This window comes from Cordyceps javanica, chromosome 5, assembly GCF_051103115.1.
Source record: "Cordyceps javanica chromosome 5, complete sequence".
Classification (NCBI taxonomy): domain Eukaryota; kingdom Fungi; phylum Ascomycota; class Sordariomycetes; order Hypocreales; family Cordycipitaceae; genus Cordyceps; species Cordyceps javanica.
Genome location: NC_139299.1, coordinates 3,948,031 through 3,975,050, shown reverse-complemented (window position 1 = coordinate 3,975,050; position 27,020 = coordinate 3,948,031). Strand labels below are relative to the sequence as shown.

Here is a 27,020-nt window from a genome sequence, read left to right as displayed (position 1 = left end):
ACTGCTATTATCGTAGTAGTGCGTAGGTTTATGAAGAAGATATGGCCGCTTAACAAGGTGATAGCTACCGAGTTCGGGCCTAGAAGATGGATGAGATAGGCAAATCAAGTTTTAGGTCTTGTGGATAGAGACCACTTAAAAGACAGTATCCTACCCTTTAGCCCGTTATAGGAAAGTATTTATAGTCTGGAGATAGTCTACGTTTACTAGACACACCTTTTGCTTCGCGTATTCAATCTATTCCTCATACTATTAGCCTTTTTCGAGTTCGCATAATGAATCTACTCCACGTATGGATTGCTCTCTCGGTGCTTAGATTCGACGTCGTAAGCGCCCAGTACACAATTGCTGAGAGTTATAATAGCAGCAATTTCTTTGACAAGTTTAATTTCTTCGAGGTAATTAACCCTTCCCACGAACGCGCAAGTGCATAAACATCTCCGTACTAAAAAGCCATCTAGAGCAACTTCTCGACTAGTAACTATAATGATGTTAATCTAACATCAGGCTATGTTAATTATCGTAGTCGGGAAGATGCTACGCGATTGGGGCTTATCGCCACTCAAGGGACCGAGCTATTTCTTGGCGTTAATTATAAGGATAGAATAGATCCCAAAGGCAAGGGTCGTGACAGTGTCCGAATCGAAAGCAAGCAGCTTTATAACCACGGGCTCTTCATCACGGAGTTTACGCATCTACCGTAATCTGGCTGCGGAGTCTGGCCGGCCTTGTAAGTCATGGAAGCAACAGAAATAGTATAACATTTAGACCCGAAAGCTAATAACAATTATGTGATGTTCCTAGCTGGACATTTGGCGACCCGTGGCCTACAAAAGGCGAAATCGATATTTACGAAAATTGGAATCTGGCAGAAAATAACTTGATCGCTCTACACACGGGGAATGCAACAGAGTTCGGAGAGTGTACCATTAGTCAGCCTGACATGTCTAACCCGGTTATCGCAGCGAATTGCGATAACACCTTCCAGGACGTAAAACAGAGTCTTAATTAGGGCTGTAACACCGACGAGTCCTGTGGGTAGTGGGGCTCTAAATCAGGTGGCGTCTGTAAGTCGGGTATATCTAATCCGTGGACGGCCGTCCAAAGCTGACTAGATCAAACAGACGTAATGGAGTGGTCGAGCGAGCACATCAAGGTATGGAGTTAGAGTCGAAACGGCACGTCTGCAGACATCAAGCGTCATTAGCCGAACCCTAAATCATGGGGAAAGCCGCACTTTTTCGCCGGCGGATCATCTTGCTAATTAGATCGCTAGGTTCGTGATCAGAAAATTGTGCTGAACATCGACTTTTGCGGCGTTACCGCGGGAAATCCGACGTTTTAGGGCCAGCAGTGTCGAAACTTAACCGGTTATGAGAACTGCGCTGACTATGTTGCCGCGAACCCGACCCACTTTGCTGATACATTCTGGAAGATTAAAGCAATCGACGTCTTTAAGTTGTCATTAAATAGTACGTAAAACGCGACCAAGTACGGCGATGCACAAAAAGGTTGCTATCAGTAAGGTAGCGAGCGGACTTGGAAACGCTAGGCATAGAATTGAGATGCTTGCCATAACCGCTTTTTGTAGTACTAGACTAGAAACTTAGGGGTCGCAAGATAGAAAATAGACTATTGCTCGATACCCTGTATGCCTACCACCTGTGTCCTTCCCGTCTGCAGCTAACACGCCGAAGACTATACCATGTCGCTACGAATCGCTGCCCACACCTTCTATAGGCACTCTTTCAACTTTACACTCTTTCAATATTTTTGGAATGCAAATAGTCAGGGCTAGATCGTATTAACAGACTGACAATTAAGTGTAGCTGCCTTTTCGGATACACCGGCGCTGCCCATGAACGTCTCGGGTAAGTGGGCTTATGCTCTGAAGAAGGATAGTTACAGGACTGGATCTGACTGGAGCGCATAATCTTAGCGTGTGTGAGGTGGATGGGGATTTAAGGCGTGATCGATAGCAGCCGAAGACCCTGCAAGGCAATGGGACTATTCATTCGTATGAGGCGTGCCCTGATACTGCACTGCTGCACTGTGAAGACTGAGGAAAAAGCCTGGAGAAAAATGTGAAAATGTTGAAACAACCACTTATAGAAGGACTTCCCTTAACGTAAAGCGATCTTCATTTTCTCTTATCTACAGCCCAACCTCAGAGCACTCGTCTACAACTGAAAGTTATTACAGCTATTTATCCATTACCGGTACTGGTTAAAAAGCCAGTATTATATTTTTCAATAATCATGATAGTTACACTAGCCTCTAAGAATGTTATTGCAAACGCAAGTTTTACTTTTGATTTCTACCTCCATCTCTACACTAAAGGCTAATATAGGCCTAGGCATCTACTACTATGCTAAAGGTTCAGTCTTGGATTATGGATTATGATATATATTTTTAATGTGTACTGTTCTTTTGACCGTCAAAGACGAGCCGCGATGTTACGGGTCTCCAAAGGATCAAATTGTAACGGTGGCTTAATTCTAAGTCACAGAAAGGTCTGTTTCTTAGGAAGTGAGTCAGGTTGAATAGCTACAGGGTAGCTAATAAGCAGTTCACAGTAGTATCGTAGGTGTATAAGTCCGTTAAGAGATTAACTCTCAATAGTAGAACTATTGCTTAGATTGATCAATAGAGATCTAGACTACCTAGCTACTAGAACACCTCCTTCTTAAGTACTCGTCTATCTCTCTATTGTAAACTTGGATTAGTTCTCACAGACTAATCCCACGATCAGTGATCCCCACTAATCGTCCGTTCAGTTAGGTCCCACTGAGCCATGGCTCAGCGGTCCTCACTAATCCCCGTGATCACGTGTCCGTCCATCCTGTTTCGGCTTGCTGCGTAGGCGCCCGTCCGGCCTTCTCGTAGGCCGCCTGAGCTGCCTTGTGTTACCTTTCCGTCGTTCGTAACACAAATGCTGACAACTATGAGAGTACCCAAAAGTGAGCCGTAGTGTTGCTTGCCGGATCCGACCATGTTGCCTGAATACCGGCTGCTGATCTAAAACAAAAATATCGATAAGCCATAATTTTAAAGGAGGCAGGAATTGCCGCCTGAAAACTCCGCGCTTGGCGTAGGTCCCGGCTAAGCTGCATAGATGCTAGGTGGAAGTGATATTCTTTTACGTGGTATTTTTTTTCTGCCTCCTTACCCTAACCATACACAGTAGGTAGATTTATACAAAGATCGCATAGAGGAAAAAAACTAAGAGAGCATAGTGTGGCGGAGTTCTTGTCTCGATACCCGCGACAGACGAGTTGTACTTTGACTCTTGTCAAAGACGATTAAATAAAGGTTACATGTCTGAATAAAGTCATGGTGTTGCTGTTTATCGACATGCGGCACTAATTTGGAACTGTGAAAGTGCCGGCAGATGTGAGTTTGGCGGCAAGCCCGGTGGAATTGACCCCACGCCCCTGCCGTTGGCGGCTGCGTTCGGCTCTACCAGTGAGTGCGGAACTCAAAACCTCGGTTTATGCAACAGTCATGATTATTATGGAGAGAGCAGCCCCAAAGAGTAGTTTCTCTTCCATGGCATCGCTTCCAAAGTCGCGAGATGAGTCTGCCTGTCATGCAACGCTCGCTCTTGCTGGATGCCGTGGCCAGATCAAGCACTAGTCTCGAACACGAATGATCAGGCAGGCTAACCACACAGCTACCTCACGGCACGGCCTGTAGCCCTTAGTCTCCAGGGTGCGCTCTCTTATCACACACAAAGGCGCCCCGAGCTGCCATACCATGCAGGCCAATCGTAGCAGAGCATGTTTCGACTCGGCGCATGGCAAGCCATCCCGGCATGTAAAAATGAATGTTGCAGCACTCCTACAGTGAGATTTGAGCAGCTCTAAGCCTATTACCGTACTTTAACGTGGCCATGTCTTCGTGGATCCCTGGGTCAACGCCTCAGCCTGCTCCTGCAGAGCAGCCTAGGGCAAAGCTTCCTCATCACAAGCGCATGCACTTTGCCCCACTCTGCTGTAACGCAAAGACCTTTTTTTTCTGGCGCGAAAGCAGCACACGCAAACAAAGGCGCCCGCAGCGTCCTAAGCCTCACCCCTTCACAGCTTGCGCGTAAGCGCGCCAACGACCGCGATGCCCAAAGCGCCAAGCGTGCCCACGTCAAAGAGCACATTGCCCGTCTGAAACGCGAAGTTGAGATATACTACCGCCTCTACCAGGGCCGTGACTGCCTCATCGAGGAGTTTCTCTGATGCAATAAAGCACTCGAGGACGAGCGAGCTCTGATCAGCCAGAGTATGGGCATGATGTGCGTGTAACCCTAACCTAGCCCGCGTACCGTGCTTGGCAATCGCGAAGACCGAACGTGAGTCCAGAGTTCTGTCCATAATGCTTTCTTGAGAATGTCTTCTTTGACGCTTCGGCAGACTACAGCTTGCTCCTTGGCCAAGACTGCGCTTGCGTGTTCGGCACCAATCGCGGTAGGCTACTGAAAAACGGCTACAGCGACTGCGTACCGGTGATTTTACTGGCGGACCGTGATATGGCGATGATGCAACAGCAGTAGAACCCGTCTTTGCAAGCAGCAAAGGTACGTTGAGGCCTTTGGTCCCTTTGCGGGCACAGTGTGCACCAATTAAGTGGATCATCAGCCGACAGCGAAATGGGACAGACGCAGGTCCAATGCAATGGAAAATGATCGAAAGGCAGGAAAAGAAATAGAAAAGCCCTGGAGCTGACCGTACAGGGCGAGGAGTGATTCACAAAGCCCACTAATCGGTCATACTGGAACCCTGCATTATTATTCCGTGACAACAGCCTGGCGCAGGTTTCAGTCTCTATCAGTACACCGTTCTCCATTTAGCCAGCATTCAAAAAGACAGATGTACTAGAGCGGACAGGAGGCTGCTGCGGAACGCGGCCGGGCCGGACGGGGGAGGATGGCAGCATATAGTCCGCATGGATGCTCTGTAAGATCCATGTCTATTTAATGAAGATATAAATAGAGCTCCCGCCTCAAGGCAATTATCATGCCTTATCTGTTTGATAGTATATGCGGGCCAGGTCCGCCTTATACGAAGAAGCACTACATATTCGCGAGCGTTGGCGGCCATGGCACATGTGCCGTAGCAGATCGGACCGAGTAGGCTGCAAGCGTGTATCGGTTCTCACGAGATACAAAGCCGCGGCGCCATCATGGAAGGATCCACACCTGCAATCGAAACAGGAGTTCATGCGATGCATCGGTAAGTGGGACAAGGCAACCAAGATTGAGGGACTAGGGCTTGCCCTGGACCCTGCGACTGATAGCGTGTGGGCCAGTTGACTAGGGTGGGGGTATAGACGGTAATCCCCGAGAATTACTTATTTTAGCAAGTCTCGCCGGATCTGCCTTCTAATGGTACCTTCTGCCTTGCTGCCCTGTTGTTTTTCCCCGTCTCCTGATAGCCCGGTTCTGATGATTGTACGGAGGAGTGCCCCGGATGCGTTTTAGGACGGGATTTTCTAGGGTCATGGTGAGCGGAGTACGGTTGCGGAACTACTCCGCACTCTGTTCTCCTATAATAAGCGAGCGTTGCCTGACTCGAACCATGAGCCACGGCAGTGCGAGGCTGCGCTTATACGGCGTCCCGCTTGGCTGTCTCATAGCAGCGAGAACTTGCGCTGTAGTGCGAGGATGGGCTTACTGCGACGCTTAATAGAGGTCAGGTTCAACTAGCAAGATAGAAGCTTTGGCAGCACAGTTATGACCTAACGAGCTCTAACTGATCTCTACTACATGTGCCACACACCCACTTCCTCGAAGTGGGTGTTGGAGGGCAAAGTGCTCACCATAGCAAAGTGGCCTGTTAGCGTTTTGCAGAAGGTAATAGGTAAATACTAACAGGACCCCACTTGTTATAACCTTTAATAAAAATAGAACTAAGAGCAAAGAAAATATATAATAAATCTAAGAAATATTCTTATTCCTCTAAAATTCTATAGCTCAAATATCTAAGTCTATAAAATTCTACTTAATTATAGTTACCCTGTAGCTATTCAACCTGACTCACTTCCTAAGAAACAGACCTTCCTGTGACTTAGACTTAAGCCACCGTTACACTGAAGTCCATCTCTAGCGCCGATAGACATAAGAGAATCTAAATACAATTATCATGATTAAACCACTTTAATCATCCTTTTAATAAGATATCTAGAACCTCTATATTCTATCAGTATAGGAGAAAAACCTTACTAGAAGGTGGGTCGAAAAACCTATACTACTATGTGTAACTAGATACGATTTATGCACCGTTGTGCAACTATTTCCCAGCGCACTCCTCAGCTCAGTCGACGTAAAGTTGAGCGATAGTTATATCCACGCACTTGATGATGCCATCGAAGCTCAGAACTTTCTGTTTCGCCCACTTATCATCCTGCAGACACCGCTTGGTATATTTAATACATACTTTGGCAGGCACGCCATACTTGTTTCCCGTTACATCCTTACGATTACAAAAATCGACTAGGCTCTCTACAGCGCCCGGAAGCATTTGCATACAAACGCTAAAAACGCCTGTGTAACGATGGCTTAAATCTAAGTCACAGTAAGTCTGTTTCTTAGGAAGTGAGTCAGGCTGAAGCTACAGGGTAGCACGTTGAGCAGTATCGTTAAACGGTCGTTAAGAGATTAACTCTCAATAGTAGAACTATTGCTTAGATTGATCAATAGAGATCTAGACTACTTGGCTATGGGAATACTTCCTTCTTAAGTACTCGTCTATCTCTCTATTGTAGACTTGGATCATACTGATCCCTTCTGATCCTGTCGCACTGGATCAGACTGAGCTCGTCCGATGAGTCTGTTTGGATCAGTTCGATCCTTCCTGATCCATCACGTGACTATGTCTGCTTGTACCTTCGTACCCTAGGTGCTTTCTCAGCCTCTTCCTGCGCCACTGGTCCTCCCCCGTGGCTGCATAACAGGCCGCCTTGCTATCCTTTGTTCGTTTGTCACAGCCTGGTGGATAACTTATTAAGGATACCTCACTTTCTCTTACACCTTTACCCTTCATATATATACCCAATATATATTACACCTTAGTAAGCTTAGATTCTTCACTAGATAACGAGAGTATTTTCCTATAAAATAAAGTTTTAGGCTTCACGATCTCGAAACGCGCGGGCAAATAGACTTCTGTTACAAACGCAAAGCAGCCTGACCTGTGACCAGCGGGAAGTGACGCAACTTACGGGCAAAACCTGATTAGGAAGGTGGAGCAGCGTCACGTGACTGCTCGCTTCGATCAGTATGCTAGTATGCTTAGCCGGCTCGCTGATGAGCACACGAAGCAAGGTGAACAGGAGTGAGCAATAGAGATCATATCAAGTATGTTAGAACGCAAGAAAACCGTAGCTAGTCTGGAAAGTCTAGATCTCTATTGATCAATCTAAGCAATAAGTTCTACTATTGAGAGTTCTACTCTTAACGACAGTTTAACGATACTGCTCAACGTGCTACCCTGTAGCTTCAAGCCTGACTCACTTCCTAAGAAACAGACAACTGTGACTTAGATTTAAGCCATCGTTACAACTTCGTAGATTTAGTAGTATAGATTTAACATTCAATTTGACGACTTTAGGGTTACTTAGAAATAGGTATGTAGGCCTTATCTAAAGAAGCTAAAACTCGAGACCTTAGAATACTCTACCGTCAGTATTTAGAATATTATATAATACCTATTCAAGGAGTACCAGCTAGTCAACAAGCTAGGGATAAGGCTACCCACGATAAAGAAAGGGTAAAAAGATAATACCTTATTTAGGATATTATACCGTAAAAACCGTTATGGGTGTCGCTAGTGATTTTAGTGAGTTTTAGTTAGAGGGTGGGGAACGGATGGCCGCTATTTCTGGCTCTATAGGGAGTAGCCTAAACTGAAACCCACTAAAATTGTTATGTAGCTCAACCCGCGACACCCATAACGGTTTTTACGGTAGTAATACTTAGTCTTAATACCTATAATCTAGTAGAGTAAGTTATTATTAATACTCTTATCTAACGCTTTAATAAGGATTATTTTTAGTAGCTACTTATCAAGTAAGTAGCTAATGCTAATACATTCTTCCATTTATAGGGGTATAAACTGAATATTATATTATATAATAATTATTAATAAAAATAAGCTAATTTTTCTCGTTATAACGCATATACTCTTACCTATTTTAACCTAGGTTCAGAATTAAAGTTATACAGAATTACACTAGCTATACCAGGTACTCTACCAGCCACCCCAGCCACCTTAACCTTATATAAGGTCATGACGAACCACTTGAATTCGTTCGAGTCATAGACTGGAATAGACCCACATTTTTCGTCTATATAGATCCAGTAATTCCCTATGCCTTTTGCCATAGTAATAAGCAAGCTTCTTTACGACGCACGCATGAATAGAAGAACGATTTTATCGATTTTACTTCGACCATCCTTCTTACCAAACGATAACCCGTGTTTCCGATCCTTCCACTTCCATTTACCAAGCCTATCGCTCGTTAACCTCTAACACCATTAGCCTAACTATAGTTATCTTTAGTATAAACTTGAATATCTAAACCTATCTTATAATAAACGTATATATCTCTTATAGTACTATACGCTGGAGAATTATTGACCTATATTATTAATATAAAGTGTGAAGTATTAGCTACCCGAAGAGTATCTTGGTGAAGATCTATGTTTTATTTAGTAGTTAGTAATCTAGGAGCTAGTATACTCCACATAATATAGTATAGATTCTATAAATTCTAGAGAGCTATAAGATACTCAAAATATTGGGGCATATCACGCTTAATAACGCGACTAATATAGACTTAGTAGTGGAGGAGATTATAAACGCGCGGGGTCTAGATCCGCCTAAACGAAGGATATATACTCCCGCTACGTACTTAGCCGCCGGAGACTGTTCGAATTGAAGAGAATGACTCGTTTCTCACGGCTTTTGAAGTCGACATCTGCAAGCTTGAACGAGATGCCTACAGCCTTGAAGCTCTGATTGATGGTTTTACATCTGCCTTTGCACGTCGTTGCGCTAAGACCCTGGTCAGCAGACGTTTCGCCCCCAGAAGACTATGATATATTTCACGGTAAGAAGAAATCCGCTCTTGCTGCCCCTTGCCTCCGCGAATCGGCCAAGCACATGAACATGCCCGTCGATGGTCAGCTCTCTGCTGGTATAAGGCTGTTGATGACAAACACTCTCATAATTACCCAACTAAGTGCCTCCGATCACTTGAGAGTGACAAAAGGTGGTGACGTCTTGTCTGGCTGCGAGGTTTGCCGAGACGACCGCCCCGACGAATGCTAGTACGTATTAACAATAGAAGTTAATGTTCTTCTTCAATGAAATTCATTTACCATACAGTGCTTTACGCTGCTTGCTGTCTATCTAGACTCCGCAGATGGCTCTGGCCAGTGACGCTCAAACTGGCATGAGGCGGCGAACCCGAAGACTAGCATTCATGCACCCATCACGCTAAGCGGCTTGCCCCGGTAAAATCTTTCCTTGTTACTTGTCATTTGTTATACTACTCTAGATATGACAAGAATACTCCGCGTTGTTAAGACTATATGGCGCATGAGCATGACCAAGCCTCTCGAGTCAACCATGTTTGAGAGCGCATCAACTCGTTGATTACTTATTGTGGATAATTGTAAAATAGCTTAACCTTATACAACATTCGAGTAATACCTATGTTAAGAAGTAATATAAATATATCTATGACGGTTATTGTTTACAATGTATATTTAGTCTTCCCACACATCCACCTACACACTCCCTTCAATTCACTTCGCCTTTTATTTATAGGCTTTTATCAACACGTTACTGAGAAAAGTCGTACAACACTTGCTAAAAACCCGATATCATGAAGTTCTCGTCGCTTTCAGCAGTCATGTGGCTCGCTGTGGCGATTGCTCCGTCTACTCTAGCACTACGCAACGGTACTGCTGTTGGTGGCGTCGATAACGCTGACGGCGCGAGTACCGAGATGCCTGGCGGCTTCATTGTCGCGTGCAATAACGTTGACGACATTGAGCCACTCGTACAAGAGGTGCGAGAGCACGGCGGCATCGTGCGGCACAAGTTCTTGTCCGACATCTTCCCCGGATTCTCTGTCGTGATGTCGAATTCAAGCGTCACCAAGGAGAAGCTGGCGCAGAGCAAGGGTGCCAAGGACGTCTGGGCAGTGAAAATGTCCACGTCTGGCCTAGCCCCGTCAAACGAAACGCAAGCGGCTGGAGAGACCGGGACCGGGTCTGAGGTCAAAGACCCGCGTGGCATGAAGCGGCCACCGTACCGCCGCCGTCAGGCCTTGGAGAAGAACGTCACCGCCCCGTGGACCCACGTCCTGACGCAGGTGGATCGCCTACACACCAAAGGCTTCCGCGGCAGCGGCATCACCATTGCCGTGGTAGACACCGGGGTGGACTACAAGCACCCAGCGCTCGGCGGTTGTTTTGGAAACGGCTGTCGCGTGGCGATCGGGGCCAACTTCCTCCCGGATCAGAGCGCCGACGACCCCATGGACTGCCAGGGGCACGGCACACAGGTCGCGGGTGTCTTGGCCGGCTTCAGTTCTCGGGACAACTTTGTCGGCGCGGCGCCCAACGCTACGATCGCGGCGTACCGCGTTCTGGGCTGCCACCAGGAAGGCACTGAGGACGACATGATTGCCGGATGGCTCCGGGCCTACGAGGACGGGGCGAAGATCATTGTGTCTTCGTCGGGCTTCCAAGGAGAAAGCTGGGCACAGCGGCCATTGGCCCTGGTTGCCTCAAAGATTGTTGCCATGGGTGTTCCGTGCGTTGTTGGCTTGGGCAACATACGACAGGGAGGATTTTTCAACAGCATGAATCCATCCACCGGGCGTGGTGTTACGGCTGTGAATTCTTTTGCTCAGAAATATGCCGATGGGGGCGGGTTCGTTGATGGAGAAGCCGTCATTGCCAGACTGTCGGCAGCCGGCCCGACGTGGGATCTCGATATCAAGCCAAGCGTTGGTGCTCCCGGACACTACGTGCCGGTGACGGCCAAGAATGGTCGCTATGGGGAGGGGGCTGGGACCTCGTTTGCTGGTCCTTTGGTAGCGGGCATCTTAGCACTGATGGCAGAAGTCCGTGGTACCTTCGACCCCGACCTCCTGAATGGCCTACTCAGCTCAACAGCCGCTCCGCAAAACAATGAAAACGCCCTGGTTACCGTTGCTCAGCAGGGTGGCGGTCTTGTCCGAGCCTGGGACGCGGCTCACGCCACCACCATCATCGAGCCCAGCGGTCTGGCGTTTAACGATACTGAGAACCGTGTCCCCTCGATAGACATGCGCATTACAAACGCTGGTAAGGTCGCTATCGACTACGTCCTCTCCAGCACAGCCGCCACAACTCTGTACGCTGTCGAGATGCGACTCGGAAAGCCGCTATTAGGTGCTCCCTTTGGTGAGATATTTGCTCCCGAGGCTATCCCCCAGGCAGTGGCAGCCATCAACATCAGCCGAACTGCGCTTCGTCTCAGTCCTGGCCAGTCGGCTACTGTCAGGGTGACTGCCGCTGATCCAGACGCTCTCGCTCTCGACCTCAATCGCTTGCCTATTTGGTCTGGTTTCGTCCGAATCAGCGGTTCAGACGGCAAAAATGCAACCGTCCCCTATCTTGGAGTGGCCGGGTCCCTTCGCTCCGCGGATATTTTTCAACACAGTGCTCTGGCCGTTACAAGAGGGCCATCAAACGATGATGCAAGCACCTTGATCGTTCCAGCCCCAGTATCGGAAGCGAAGCTCAACTCGACCAATGTCACGCGGCTAGGACCCCTGGACGAGATTAAGCTCGGGATAGCTGGCGCCATTGGTCTCGGGTCAGCACAGCTGCGCGCAGATATAGTCCCGCTCGACATATGCCCGGCCGGCCTCAGTGGATGCCTATCAACCTCTCGGCTTGTTGAGGCCAACGGCATTCAGTCCCTCGGGCAAGTCCCCGGCTATCCCAAGCATTTCATATCGCGGGAGGTGGAAGCCAGAGTGGTGCCTGTCCCGGACCCCTGGGACGGCTCCTTCGCACCTGGTCAATACGTGCCGCCGGGAAAATACAAGATCGTCCTCCAGGCGCTTGCTCTCCTTGGTAATGTGAGCAGCGCCAAGGACTGGCAGAAACTCGAATCGCCCGTCATCACGGTTACGCACAATCCATCACCCGCAGTTTCTGGACAGCCCTTTCAGCAAGTACTCGACGATATCTTCGGACTTCCCCCTGGAGAAAGCGGACCTGAGAGTGATCTGTCACCCACAGCTTCCAGAGAGCCCTCTCAGGAAGAAATCGAAGCCATCTTTGGAACTCCCCCTGCAAATGGCGCACATGAGAGTGCTCCGTCTGAGACCGGGCCGCCGAGCGACCAAATTACTTGCACCGTTGGTGGGACTTGCCTGCCGGACGGGGCGCAGAAGAGTGAAATAGGTACTGGAGTTTCTGGTAGTTACCAAATTGGAAGTAACCCTTTTGGAAGCAGCCAATTGGGAAACAATCCATTTGGAAACAATCCTTTTGGAAGCAACCCAGCTGGAAGCAGCCAAATGGGAGACAATCCTTTTGGAAGCAGCCAAATGGGAGACAGTCCTTTTGGAAGCAACCCATCTGGAAGCGCACTCTAGGGAACGGCAAATCACAACCAGTGAGGAACAAGTCGGTCGAGCGTCAAGTACATCCGAGGCATAGTCCGGTTTTACGCTACTCGCTATAGCTACTCGTGTCTCATCACCACTATAACGCTGCAAATCTCATAGACTATAACCCCGGACGTAGATAACATAAATGGAGAATAAGAGTTTTAGACCTGTTTCCTCTTACAAGTCAAGCTCAAGGCGTGACCATTCTCACTACAGTATCTTTATCAATTTTCATGCATGATGCAAGAGGCAGATGTGCTGGTAGCGTTTTGCAGCAGCGATTCGCGGAGCTGACTAAGTGCTAAAATCACAAAGTCTAGTGTATGTATGCTCTTGGTACTTGATGACCCGACAGACTCCGTCTTAGCATTAGAAACACACTCATTCAGGCTGCCGGCAGCCGAATCCACAATGCAGTCGCGTAGGCTTCCAAGACTATCATAGCTCAGCTAGCTCCCTTTAGTCCCACACTCGGAGGTAGTATCAGCCTTTACATTAAGGCTATGTGATTCCACTGAGAAGTTTATTAAAAGACCTATTAATACTAGCATGCCGCTACGTATAGTATGGGGCTTTTTACGTACTGATGTTGGGAAACAGAGCTATCTCATACGGGAACTTTATTATATAGCCGATCTCTGGCAACATCGCGAATAGAACCCAAAGTCTAGCTTAGCTAAGCAAACCTTAATCAATGTGTCGTTGCGGAAAGAGCGTCAGACTTGTCCACAATCAAAGTGAATTCTACCACGACGACTTGCCAGAGTAATAGTGAGGAGAAGGGGCTGGGCGAGGATGAGTAGTCAATTAGTAGTGATCCTCCTTCCCATCTGCATCTAAATTCGACCCTTCCGATAGTTTACCATACGAAGAGGGATAATCTACGCAGAAACTGGTCGAAGGAGCAAAATACGGCTGGTATCCAAGTCCTGGCTAATATATGGATCAAGCCAGGCGTTTTTAAGCGAATAGAGAAGCTAACCACGGCATTATCAAAGGATGGTAACGGGAAAAACTCTGCGTAAAGCATATATTGCAGCGCAGGCAGTGACGGCTGCTATTGTTCTGGTTTCGACGAGTGCAATATTAGTTCATGGTAGAAGCCGCAAGGCAGGCATATTCCATACAACGGTACGTGCACGTGTTTAACCTTGGGTTCATGCTAACCCAAATTTTCTAATTGTTTTTAGGACCCGGGTGGGGCTTAGCTTAGCTCGGCGTACAAATACTTCCGGGGCTCAAAAAGCTGCACTCCGTCTTACAGCTTTGTATCGGTCGCGGCGGTCGCTTCATATATACAGCTACTTCGGTACATTATATCGTAAAAATTAGTTACCCTAGCCCCTAGAAGGACTGTTTAGCCAACTTCGATCTGCCGCTATATATACTTCACTCTGAGGGCTATAGGCGGGCGAGTGATAGCTTTTACCTTCTACTTCCTAGCGCTCTAGCGTAGCAGAAGCCTTTTAGCATCTAGATTTTCATATCGTCTAGACATTGACTGGCCAGTTATTGAGAGGCGTCTTTGTGACTGGAATGAGCTACCAAATACAGGCAAGAAGCAGAATTTGGTCACGGTTACCATAACATTTGAAAGCACGTATGTCGAGAGCAGTAAGCCGGCCAAGGGGAGCGCAACGGCCAATCAACTGGATGATTTTCAAGCCAGAATCGGAGATGGGGCCGTTCTCAGCCGTGGCGTTTGCATAAGGAAGGCGTATACTCTTATGAGGTGCCCTAACCCCTCATGTAAAACTGGCAGTGACCACTGCTGGCTGTTCAAAGGTCAACACTTTCCACTCCATCCTCACCACGTGAAGATGCTGGCCGATCACTTACAGTCAGGAAAACGTCTCAACGGACACGACGATGTCCCTGAAACCTTTCGCAGACTAGTACTTGACGACCAACGCGACCGTGAACGCCGGGAGGAAAAAGAACGAAGTACGCGTAAGCGACGACGCGAAGGTTCAAACAACTTAACTATTGTGCCCCCCAACGGATTTCAGACCGAGCCGGAGAGCCGCCATTATGTTCCTGCAATGGCATTCCCAAGCACTCCTCTCATGGGATTTGATCAGCGCAGCGAGGATCTAGTGAGGGCTTACGGCGCGTGGCTAAATCACGAGGCCTCTGAGGATCAGAAAGGGCATAATCAATTCATATAAGAGCTGATATTGAAACATGGTTTTGACCTCGATTTCATCGGCAGCAATAAGGAATGGACTCTATATTTTCTTGTCGACGAAGAAGACGTACCTCGAGGCTTTGCATGGCGTTACGTATGCGGCGTTACATGGTTCATGAAGTTGCGACAGAAGGCAAGGGGTCATTAAAGAACAGAGACGCAGAGTTACCGGTACAGTCGGGTTCAGGTTCAGCCTCCACTTGGATCCATAAACCTTTTTTTTATGGTGGTAGCCACAATGGCCTAAACTGATTTTTTTTTTTTTTAATCCAAATTAGTAGACGCTGAACCTGAACTGCCAAACCAAACCAAAATGGGTGTCGCGGGGTTAGCTACATAACAATTTTAGTGGGTGTCAGTTTAGGCTACTCCCTGTAGAGCCAGAAATAGCGGCCACCTGTTCCCCACCCTCTAACTAAAACTCACTAAAAGCACTAGCGACACCCATAACGGGGTTTACGGTACCCTGTACACAAATTGTATCTTGATTTATATTAATACTATCATCGAAGACAAATCTTGGCAAGATACAGCGCGTCCTCAATCTCGCTTGTAGAATGATTCTCCCCATGTGGAAGACAACACCACTAGAGTTCCTGTGGAAAGAAGCAGGCATCCCGCCAGCCAGTGTCCTACTCCGGCACACTCAAGAACGCATAGCCGTCCGCTACGCCACCCTGGACAAAGCACACCCAATCAGCAAACGGCTGCGACAGTCGCAAAGAGAAATCGTGCTGAACGAGAAACCACTCATCGCGGAACGCATGGCCCTTGGACACTCGAGGCTCCTCCGGATACCGCACAGACAAGATTGAACGAGAAGACTCCTCCCACAGAGGTTTTCCGGCAACATAGAGGTAGAGGAGCCTGCACAGAGGCAGGCCAAAGAGAACGCCGTAGCAGAGTTCGAAAAGTGGCTAGCCAATCGACCTCCGGGCTACATAGTCTTCAGCGACGGCTCCAAGACAGACGCTGACACGGCAGGATACGGCTTCGCCGTGTTCCACCACAGACAGCTTCTGGATTGGGGTTCCGCGCAGCTAGGACGACGAGAAGTATTCGACGCCGAGATGCACGGCGCACTCGCAGGACTGAAAGCAGCCATCCAATGCAACAGCCGCTGTGAGCCGATTACAGTCTGCATAGACAATACGTCTGTCATCGACTGCATCGGCTTAACAGCGGCTGATTCCTCGCAGGCATGCTTCCGAGAATTCTGGAAAATTGGTGACAAGCACCCCTACCTGGTATCCGTCAAATGGTCGCCAGGCCACACCGGCATTTTCGGTAACAGTTGTTTCTGAACGGCAGGTGACGTCAGCAGCTCTGATACAGAGGCTGAAGCTACCAAAAGCAATTATCAAGGGATCAAACATCACGATGTATCAGTAGTGTTGCAATGCAACAAAAGCAAGCTGCAGGCAGCTTGCTTGTACCTATAAAGAGGTCTATCTGATCTCTCTAGATAGAGAAGAAGTACACTTGAAGAATCACAATTTTAACTGTAACGAACTGGTCGACCAACTTGCGAAGCATGGCGCGACGCTACCCACAGACGACCATCTGCCATCTGTCTCCTACAGGAAAGACAGATGAAGAAGCAAATAACAATCGATCACCGAGCTTGGTGGGCATCGGTTGAGAGGACGGAGTATCAGAAGTTTGGACTCAGTGCCGAGCTAAAGAAACTTCCAGAACTCAGCCTCCCCCGCCGCATGCTTGGCTATCTCCTGACAGCATGATCACAGCACGGCGACTTCACGGAATACCACGAGAGATTCCACCCCGGACAGGCGACGCTGGACTGCCCTTGCGGGCGCCAGAAGTCACCCACTCATCTTTTCTACTGCAGGAATATCCTACAAGGTGTTCGTAAGCATTGCTGACTTCTACTATTCGAAGATCAACGAGCGCACGTAGCACCAAGTAGGGCGTACAAGCCTAGCGCGCTCTGTACTGTATCCAGCCCGAGTAGTTTGCGCTACTCGTTAAATCTTCATATCTTTCCTTTGTTTTGGGCGATATACGCCACTGACAGCAGGGCTCCCGCTGGTCCCCGTACAAAGACCAGGAGACAACAGTTGTTGGCGCGACGCGTCCACGGTTGCAGACGCGGATGCAGAACGCCAGCAACATCGTGATCCCGCTGACGGGTATCTATTGAGACAGACATATGCCATTGGGCGCGAAACTGCTACAGTTGGAGGATGATGACTGGAAAAGTATTCCAGGGGCAACTAGTGAGAACTTGGGCGCGATGCGCCCAGTTGGGGCCCACTTAGCGGGTGCGACTGTACATTCATCCGTAGAAGGCTCGATAGCACGTCCTAAAGCCTACTCTAGGGCGCAAACGGACGTAATAATCAAATCAAATCAAATCTTGTCGTCGTGACAATCTTTTTGCCCATAAAGACCTGGATATTGTACCGTCAGAAATGCCGTAAAGAGCCGGGCCCCTTTGCGTCACTTTCAATGCTCTGGAAAGAAAGCCAATACGTGTATTTAACTGTCCAAGTATAGAAAGGGTAGCTAGTAGCTATCCTGATAGAGATTAAATTTACCAATCTTAAATGTAGCTACAGTAAATACAACAACCAATTAGAACAAACGCTACAGCCCATGGTTTCCCTTATCAAAGATGTGGTCAGAACCAAGCACCTCGCGAGATGGTGCACAGGCAAGGCTAGTCTGAGTGATGATGACCTTGCACACCTCACTGAGTTGATCCCCGAAACCGCATACGACCCCTCGCGACAGCCTCATTTAGTCTCATTGAAGCAGCCTCACAGGCCAAACTACACATAAGAGCCTCTGCAACCTTCGAACAAAACTTTAGCGCCATGCTGATGCTTTCCTGCAGCTGCATCCATTTTCCCAACTTATTGCTGGAAAGCCAGCAGTATGTAATAAAGAGAACCTTCGTCAGCACGTATCTCAACTTCGTCCGCCGATTTCATCGTATCGGTTAGGCAAATGAAAATTCAAGGGCCTGGAACCGTTTCTTTCGGCAGTGCCACATTTCCACCAGCTTGCGTAGCAGTCTCTGACGCTTCCGAGATATTCCAATCCACCTCATCTAGTCTGACTTCCAAGTCTCGTGTACATTATCCGTTTGAGTCAAAGTCTGCTGTGCATAGCTCTCTATAGTTTGGAGCAAGTGAAGACTCTGCATCACTTGTGCCACTTCAGAGTCTGATCCTTTCATGAATTCATCCTGGTCGATTTTCAACATCACACGGCAGAGATAGACACCGACCGATGTGAGGACACCGATCTCCTCCAAACCGTGATCCGCCAGATTCACAGGACCTTCAACACCTTCAAGAACAGTGAAGGGCTGCTTATGTAGCTGTTTTGGATCTCGGGCTCTTCGTTGTACGGTCATCGGGCTGTCTTCGATGGTGAATATGTCTGTATTCTGATAACAATCCCTAACTTGCTTGTTGAGACGGTCGTCGGCTTTGAGTTTGTCTAAGAAACACATTGTTTCGTCGCTATCACTTATGAGAAAGGAGAAGTCAGACAAGAATCTGGTACGAACATATTCTCCATCGACTTGTTCCCAATGAATTCCTGTGGGGTGGACACCCCCTAGAGGAATTATGCCGTAGGATTGCAGCCGCATCAAAGTGTCAATATGCTGACACTGTTCATCAGTCATTGGCCCCAGGTTGTATGGAGCTACACAATAGTTCCCATCTCGACTTTGCTCCATGTAAAACTGGTTTCGGGCCCGGATCTCGTTGAATGACTGCGCCCTGTCCCATACTGCCAAGGTTTGTTGCTGTATCTCTTGCATTGAAAGCATTATTGCTGCGATACGTTTGATTTCGCATTTAATTCTACTCGCGACGATTCGTAGGCTTAAATATTCCTTCATCGTCAATGGTAGGCCGGAACCTAAGTGATTGCTGCATCTTCCAAGTTTCCTCCTACTCCACTTCACGCCTTTTCATTTGTTTCTTGTTTTCATTTGGTCCTTGACACTGCGCTTTCTTTTTTGGACCAATGGCTTTTGAACCTTTTCCGGTGTGGCAAGCTCGGGACCAATTGGTCAGTAGCAGGTTGGTACCAAGTGGCATTCTGGCTGCGCCATGCAAGGTCAGCAACAATTCGTATATTCTCCTGGTTCCATCGACCAGATAACCTAGCTTCGAAGTACTTATTAATACTCAGACCAAGTATTCATTCATTCATTAGCTTGAGGTTACGCTCTCTGTCTTTTATAATTGAAGCGCGCTATAACAGTTAGGAATGGGCGGGTTTAGTGGGCTTTTACAGGCCGGTACGCTAGTTTACAGGCCCGTTGGCCTATAAATTGGCGCCAGTTCCGCCCATGTTTTAGCTATTACAGCGCGCTTTAATCATAAAAGACAGAGTATAACCTCAAGCTGGTTTTGCGCATAATAATAATATTATGATTAATATATTTTTAAGGAAATCAAATGCAAAAATACCGTAAAAACCGAAATGGGTGTCGCGGGTGCATATAGTGAGTTTTAGTAGCCAGGTGGGGAGGGACGTCCGCTATTTTTGGCTGCTGACCTGCTGGGTACCTTAGAAGTACCTCCACTCTCCACTGTAACAGACACTAAGAATAAGCAATGGAAATTGCTTGTTCCCACTGGGCCGAAGGTTCTCGACCAAAGATATCGTCTCTGTGAACCTATGCAGCCCCCGAACCGTCCAGCGTTTCGTACAACTTTGTACACTACCCAAAAGCGAAATGCCGCAACGAAGAGGCCGCGCCGGGCGGCGCAGCCGAATAACGGCCGAAATGAAGAAATACTTATGTGACCAACTGACGAACGATCCCGAGTTACATGAGCGTCATACCTAGTCATGCAGCAGTGGGGAATAACCGTGACACTCCACCACAAACTCTGGACAACAATTCTTCGTCTGCCAACCTTGCCCAGACAGTCATCCGTTTCGGCTATTTTTTTTTTCTCCATAGACTTGTGTTTCTATTCGACCTCGCACTTGGGGTGACTTTGGCGCGGCGGTGAGCTGCCAGTCGTCGGAGAACTATCAACTTTCGCAGATCGGCCTTATTTCAGACATTGCATTGCCCCTCTCCTCTTCGCAGCGGCTTCTCAACAGCCTCTTCGGCGCTCCCTGTATCACCATTTCCATCTCCGTACGTGTTGTTTTTGCTTCTTAGTGTTTCTCCGCGTCATTTAGCCCGGCGCCGAAGCGGACAGTTGATCCAGGCCACAAGGGCCCTAGGTTCAGCACCCACCCCGCTTGTCATGGCCACCAATACAGCTGAGCAAACCACTGGGCTCACCAGGCTCAGTCTGGACCTGTCCGCCGGATGGATAACGCTCCTTTGTTTCCTGGGCGGGACGATTTTTATTCTTCTGTGGCTCCGTCCAACACCTCGTTCAAAACGAGCAGCATCTACAGCGGACGACGGCCCGGATCCATCACCGCCCACATACAGAGGGGTCCATCTCGTAGAAGTCACACGCGACCGGAACGAAGCCAACACAGATATCGACATCATCGCCATCCATGGACTCGATACGACATCTCGAGACACGTGGACATGGAAGGACCCACGAGACCCAAAGAACGACCGCACATGGGTCAACTGGTTGCACCCGGGTATGCTTCCAGAGAGCGTGGAAGGTGTCAGGATTTTCACGTGCGATTGGCCGGCTGATTTACTCGTGCCATCCGATTCAGTCCAAAAAACAATCGAGGAATATGCTCTTCTTCTGCTTGAAGGCATCAGGAGTGCGCTTTTCGCGGGTAGCGCAGGCCAACAAGACCGTTGTATTGTCTTCATTGCCTCATGCCTCGGCGGCCTCGTCTTGATGAGAGCTCTTGTGCGCGCGGACGATGAGGGGAACGGGTATTACCGTATAAGAGTGGCTACACGCGGCATTGTCTTCCTCGCTACGCCGTTCCGAGGAACGTCGTTCCAAGACGTCACCGCCTGGGCAGAGGCAGGTCTGAAGGCCAAGGCTGCACTTCAAGGTCGAGCGGTGAGCAGGCTACTTGACAGTGTAAAGGGATCAACTTTTGAGCTGGAGGAAGGCATTCGCAGGCTCACCCAACTTTGTCAACACAAAGATAAGTCCTGTGAAGTGTTCGCCTTCTATGAACTGGGGACGACCAGCCTACCACAGAAAGCATTTCCCTGGCTACCAGGTTGGTTCCACCAAAGAAAACAGGTACGTATCGCGGAACTTAATGCTCTCTGTCCTATATCTGACGCTCCCAGCTGGTCGATAGGTCCTCCGCGACGCTAGATATTATCCCTGATCCGTTACCCCTCGATCGACCGCACTCTCTGATGAATAAGTTCCGAGACCCTCGATGTCCAGACTACGAGAAAGTCGCCGGTAAAGTCCGCGGGATTGTAGAGAAGATCCGCGCAGGAACTCCGCTCGAGCAAGCCGACAGGCTCATACGCGACAAACACTACACGGCAGACAGGCTCAAAATTGAACGACTCTCGGGCGAGCCACTGTCAATGGATCAGTGCTACATCAACCTAGCTATTATAGAACAATCTGGCAGAGACGCAAGTCATTCCAAAAAGGAAGGGCGCGCAGCGCCATCCCCGTTTTCCATCCTAATCCGACAAAAGGTTGAGAGACCGGACACGACTATGCAGGTCGAGCTGGCGACAATTTTCAATAAACGCGAAGGAAAAGACAGCCAACTAATGTACCCACGAAGAATATTGATTCGGGGACGTGCGGGCGCCGGCAAGAGCACATTGTGCAAAAAGATTATCTATGAATTTACCAAAGGCACGTACCGTAAATGGAACGAATTGTTTGACCGTGTGCTTTGGGTGCCTCTACGAAATCTAAAGCTGCCAGAACGGCGCAGTATGGCTAAGTATACCTTTGAAGATCTCTTTAGCCATGAATTCTTGCTGCCGACGGATGGACAGAACCCCGCTGGAGCGTTGTCCCGTGTGTTAGCTGCTGAGCGCAACAATACTCTATTTCTCCTCGACGGCCTAGACGAGGTATCCGAGGACCTGACAGGCGACGGCGGGATGGCCCGCTTTTTTACCGAGCTATTGAGCCAGCCTAACGTCATCGTCACGTCCCGACCATCCACTAAGCCTCCGGCGAACCTACACCTCGAATTAGAAACAATTGGATTCGGCCCCGATCAGGTGAACGAGTATATTAAAAAATCGTTCATAAACCCAAGAACCGCCAAAGCTGATCAGACCAAAATCGACAAAGTCCAGTCTTTTCTTCAAGAGCATTGGCTCATGCAGGGTCTTGTGCGCATCCCAATTCAGCTAGACGCCCTTTGTTATACCTGGGATGACCTGAAATCTAACGCTATACTGAATACCATGACTGGCATGTGTGAAACAATCGAGATGAAATTGTGGAAGAAGGATATCCTGCGACTGGAGAAGAAACACGACGGCAAAGAGTTAACTAAGGAATATTTAACAACGGCTGGCAGACAGAAGGTTGAAGGATTCGTCAAGGATGAGATGGCGTTCATTGAGAGCCTCGCCTTCACTGGGCTGCTCAACGACATAATAGATTTTTCATCGGAACACTTGGACGGCATATCGGACCACTTTACTCCGAACCTCTTACCTGACAAGACCTTGCCGTCAATCTCTTTCCTACGGCCGTCAGATGTCTCATTAGAATATCATAGCCGACATTACCACTTTATACATCTAACTTTTCAAGAGTATTTTGCGGCACGGTATTTTGTGCGGCAGTGGAAAGACCCGGAAGGACAACTTTTGTTCCTGACACTCAGCAGCATAGATACTGTGGCAAAAGCGGACTGCCCCGTAGAGTTTCTTCGAAAACACAAATACACAGCCCGCTACGACATTTTTTGGCGCTTTGTTGCCGGCTTGCTTGACGTAAGTCGCCAGGCACCCGAGTTCATCAATACAATCGAGCAGGAACCGCTCGACATCTTGGGTCCTACGCATCAGCGACTAGTCATGCATTGCTTGAGCGAAATAACGAGAGAGTTGCCAACACGGGGAGCCTTAGAAAAACGGTTAGCACAGTGGCTGCTGTTTGAATGGAAATTCATCAACAGCACAAAGCTAGCTAGTGAAGTTGAATTTCCTGAGCTAGCCCTGATGTCTGCCTTGAGCAACGAGTCTCTTCATTTTTGGAAGGCCATCCTACAGTCACTGGAATCTCGGGCCTCAATTCCGCGAAGTATTATTGAAGCGGTGGCGCCGCGGCTCGACCACGAGGACAGGGACGTGCGAGTGGCCGCCGTCCGGGCCCTAGGCGGGCGCGCCGCGCTGCCTGTCGAGGTACTGATGACTGTGGTGGCGCGGCTTAATGATGAGGACGGGATGGTGCGACAGGCCACTGTTGAGGCCCTAGGCGGGCACGCCGCGCTGCCTGATAAGGTGCTGACGGCTGTAGCGGCACGACTCGGCGACGAGTACTGGTACGTGCGATCAACCGCCGTCCACGTCCTAGGCCGGGGCGTGGCGGTGACTAATGAGGTACTGACGGCTATAGCGGCGCGGCTTGACGACGAGGACTGGCGTGTGCGATCGGCCGCCATCTATAGCCTGAGTAGGCGCGCGGAGCTGCCTGATAATGTGCTGGCGGGTATAGCGGCGCGGCTCAGCGACGGGTCCGCGGACGTGCAATCGGCCGCCAACTATAGCCTGAGCAGGCGCGCGGTGCTGCCTGATAATGTGCTAGCGAGTATAGCGGCGCGGCTCGGCGACGAGGACTGGTGTATACGATTGGCCGCCGTTGAGGCCCTAGGCGGGCGCGAGGTGCTACCTAATGAGGTACTGATGGCCATAGCGGCGCGGCTCGACGACGAGGACGGGGACGTACAACGGGCCGCGGTTGAGGCCTTAGGTAGTCGTGTGGCGCTGCCTGATAGGGTGCTAACGGCTGTGGCGGCGCGGCTTGATGACGAGGATAGCTGCGTGCGATGGGCCGCGGTTGGGGCTTTAGGTACGCGCGGTGCGCTATTCGATAGGGTGCTGACGGTCGTAGCGGCGCGGCTTCACGACGAGGATGATGAAGTGCGACAGGCGGCCGTTAAGACCCTCGGTAGGCGTGTGGCGCTGCCTGACGAGTTGCTGACGGATGTGGCGGCGCGGCTTGGTGACGACAACTGGGAGGTGCGACAGGCTACCGTTGAGGCCCTGAGCGAGCGCGAAGCGCTACCTGACGAGGTGCTTACGGCTGTAGTGGCACGACTCGGTGACGAGGTTGGGAGCGTGCGAAAGGGCGCCGTCGATATCTTCATGCATAGGCACAAAACCTTCTCTCGCGCCCGCCTTAAGGGGTCCATCATCCCCACTATCTATAAGGCTTTACTTGAACGAAGTTTTAGCGAACAATTAAGTTGGTATATCGACCAAGGCAAGTCCTGCGTCAAGATGCCAGACGGCGACACGGAATTATTTATCGATATTCAACAGAATGAAGTTGGGGAGTGGCTAAACGGAGCTCGGCCAGCAGACTATCCGTCTACTAGTAGTGGGGAGAGCTTGGCTAATGAATAGTCCTAACCCGAAAATGACAATTCTGACTGCGGGGGATGATGAAGGACTGTTTGTCACAATTACGGTGGAATCTATATAGCAGTCACTAGCGTTCAGTCTGCGATTAACTCTTTGCCTGCTGGAATTGTATTGAGTACTACTGACTTTTTGAGCCTGCAGGCCATTTCTGGCTGTTACTTTTCACAGCTACATATTAAGCAGTAACTAGCCGTTAAGCATTGTTAAGCCCAGGAAAAAAGGTACTTAGCAGGTACAAGCTATTTTTGGACACCCCCCCACTAAGTTTGTTATGTAGGTGTTCACCCGCGACACCCATTTCGGTTTTTACGGTATGTATCAATAAGACAAACTTCATAAGTATGCGAGGCCGGAGCCGATGACCAAAATATGGTGCTATACTGCCGACAGGTAATGAGTGCAGGCAACTAGAACCAAAGTAGGGCAACAAGAAACAAACAGAAAACGGCCAGTCCATTAGGAGATCTTCGTTCCCGCATCCTGTACACTACCTGCCGCATTTACGGCTGATTTGACTTTTTCTCAAAGGAGTAAAAGAGGTAGAAGTGACTAGGCCAGAATGTGCTCTAGAAATCGAAAGGATTCAGAGTCAGAGATCGCCTTGAAGATGCAGAGAACTGAAGCGGAAGGAAAGCGGAAGGGATCGAAATCGGACAGGCTGCAAAACCCTCAAGTGGAAGGAGGAGGATCGAAAGTAGACATGCAGGCAAGTGGACCTATATGCGAGGCATTAGTGCGTCAAAAAGAGAGACGGAAAGCTGCCAGCCAGTGGCGTCGAGCATGGGGAAGCCATAAAGCTATGAGCGACAAGAAACTTGTCAGGAACTTGCTGAGTGACGCGATGGGGTCGTGGGTTCAGAGGCGGGGTGGCGGGCCATGGGGGTGGTAATAACGGGGATTACGAAGTGCAAAATGGCCCAGAAGCGGAAACGACTCCGAAATGGAAGCGATGCAAAAAATAGGAGGCATCCAGGAATGGAAGGGGTCTAAATTGAAAGATCAAAGGTAGACTTGCGAATAGTAGACACTTGCCAGAAGCATGACTGTATAGGTGGTGGGAGGCCTGGAAGTAGCAACGCAACTAGAGTAAATGTATACTATCTACAGCAGGACCAAAAGTGGCAAGGAGACAGATTTGGACATTGTTATTGTCGTCGTATTGTGCTCCAATCCGGGTCTGGCACAGAGGGAACGCCATTCCTTGATGTGGAAGTTCGTGGCACCTGTTGACAAGAATCCGCGTCAAAAACAGCCAATGAAGAGCTGCTTGCTAGTTCCTAGAGTTCTGCCAGCTTTTCTGCCAACAGAGTCCATACTCTTTTTGGAATTCTGCCAACTATTCTGCCAGCACAAACTTTACTCTTTTGGGATTTCTGCCAGCTTTTCTGCCGACGGAAATCATACTCTTCATGGAATTCTGCCAACTCTGCTAGCGTAAGCTATTCTCTTTTTGGATTTCTGCCGGATTATTCTGCCATTAGAGTCCATACTCTTTTTGGAATTCCGTTAACTTTTTCTGCCAGCACAAACTATTCTCTTTTTGGAATTCTGCCAGCTTTTCTGCCAACGTATGCCATGCCATTTTGGGATTCTGCTAGGTTTTCAGGATGGGCGGAAAGGCAGGCATTGCAGTCCAGGTTTTCTCAGTAGCCTGTTCAAGCAGGGGCTGAGCCTAGATGTAAAAGGGAACGGGGATAACGCCATCTATAATTTGACACATTGTTGTGTGCTTGCGCATTGATCAGACTCTTAACCCGGTCTATTGCACTTCACTCTGTCCTCGATCTGCGACGTGCTTGCTCATCCTTGTGCTTGGCGCTGCAGTGGTTAGCAGCGCAGGATCGCGGACCATTTTCTCGCCGCAGGCGCTTTGCCTCTCTTGGGACTCTGCCGGCAGAAAGATCGCGCCAGGCATCAACAGGTGGATCCACAGTGCCGCGTTTTTTTGTGGTGGAACCCGCACCTTCCCAAGGCGGATGCTCACGGAAGAAAATAACTATTATTATCCTTATTACTACTACTCTTATTATCCTACTATTTATATTCTTCTTAGATACTTAACTTAGCTTAGTATTTCTATATTACCTAGTATTAGGTATATACCTTAATAAACTCTTTCTAATATTAGTTCTACTTACTTATTATTATATATAGTAGTTTCTCTTCCTATAACTATTACTTAGTATAATAAATAATATAAATAATCTTATATATTATACCTTTATATTATTATTATAAATTAACTTTTATTTATAGCTTAAATAGCTACTTAGTTTATATAGATATCTTATATTAGTTAATCTTAAATATAGATAATAACCTAATCTAGTATAACTAATATATTATATATATTTTATTTAATAATATATAGTATTACTTACTTATATAACCTAATACTAATTTATCCTTAGCTAGGTCCTTAGTTAACTATTATAATTTCTCTATTTCTAATCCCTTTAAATACTAGGTTTATCTAACCTACTATAACTACGAATTAGCTTTATTCTTTAGGTCTAATTCTTTTATATATTATATACCCTAGCTATCTTTATATCGCTATTCTTATATATAATCCTATTTATCTAATATAGCTAATATAGTAGCTTAACTAGAATTCTCTTCTTTAACTTTATTATAAAC

General features: G+C 48.3%; 3 protein-coding genes across 3 annotated transcripts; all 3 read left to right on the top strand.

Annotated features, from left to right (window-relative positions):
* Nucleotides 1-3,892: 3,892 nt before the first annotated feature.
* Nucleotides 3,893-4,229, top strand: V2A60_008431 (uncharacterized protein; the record flags this gene model as incomplete). The annotated part of the gene is made up of 2 exons (XM_083259704.1): nucleotides 3,893-3,995; nucleotides 4,048-4,229. The coding sequence occupies 2 exons, from the start codon at nucleotides 3,893-3,895 to the stop codon at nucleotides 4,227-4,229; spliced, it is 285 nt and encodes a 94-aa protein (XP_083115830.1).
* A 5,650-nt stretch (nucleotides 4,230-9,879) lies between these two features.
* V2A60_008430 (uncharacterized protein) lies at nucleotides 9,880-16,161 on the top strand (the record flags this gene model as incomplete). Its single annotated transcript, XM_083259703.1, has 3 exons — nucleotides 9,880-12,414; nucleotides 14,511-14,765; nucleotides 15,694-16,161. 3 exons carry the CDS (start codon nucleotides 9,880-9,882, stop codon nucleotides 16,159-16,161), a joined length of 3,258 nt encoding a protein of 1,085 aa, XP_083115829.1.
* Nucleotides 16,162-20,109: 3,948 nt separating this feature from the next.
* V2A60_008429 (NACHT domain-containing protein) lies at nucleotides 20,110-24,362 on the top strand (the record flags this gene model as incomplete). The annotated part of the gene is made up of 4 exons (XM_083259702.1): nucleotides 20,110-21,039; nucleotides 21,090-23,577; nucleotides 23,650-23,805; nucleotides 23,848-24,362. The coding sequence occupies 4 exons, from the start codon at nucleotides 20,110-20,112 to the stop codon at nucleotides 24,360-24,362; spliced, it is 4,089 nt and encodes a 1,362-aa protein (XP_083115828.1).
* Nucleotides 24,363-27,020: the final 2,658 nt, after the last annotated feature.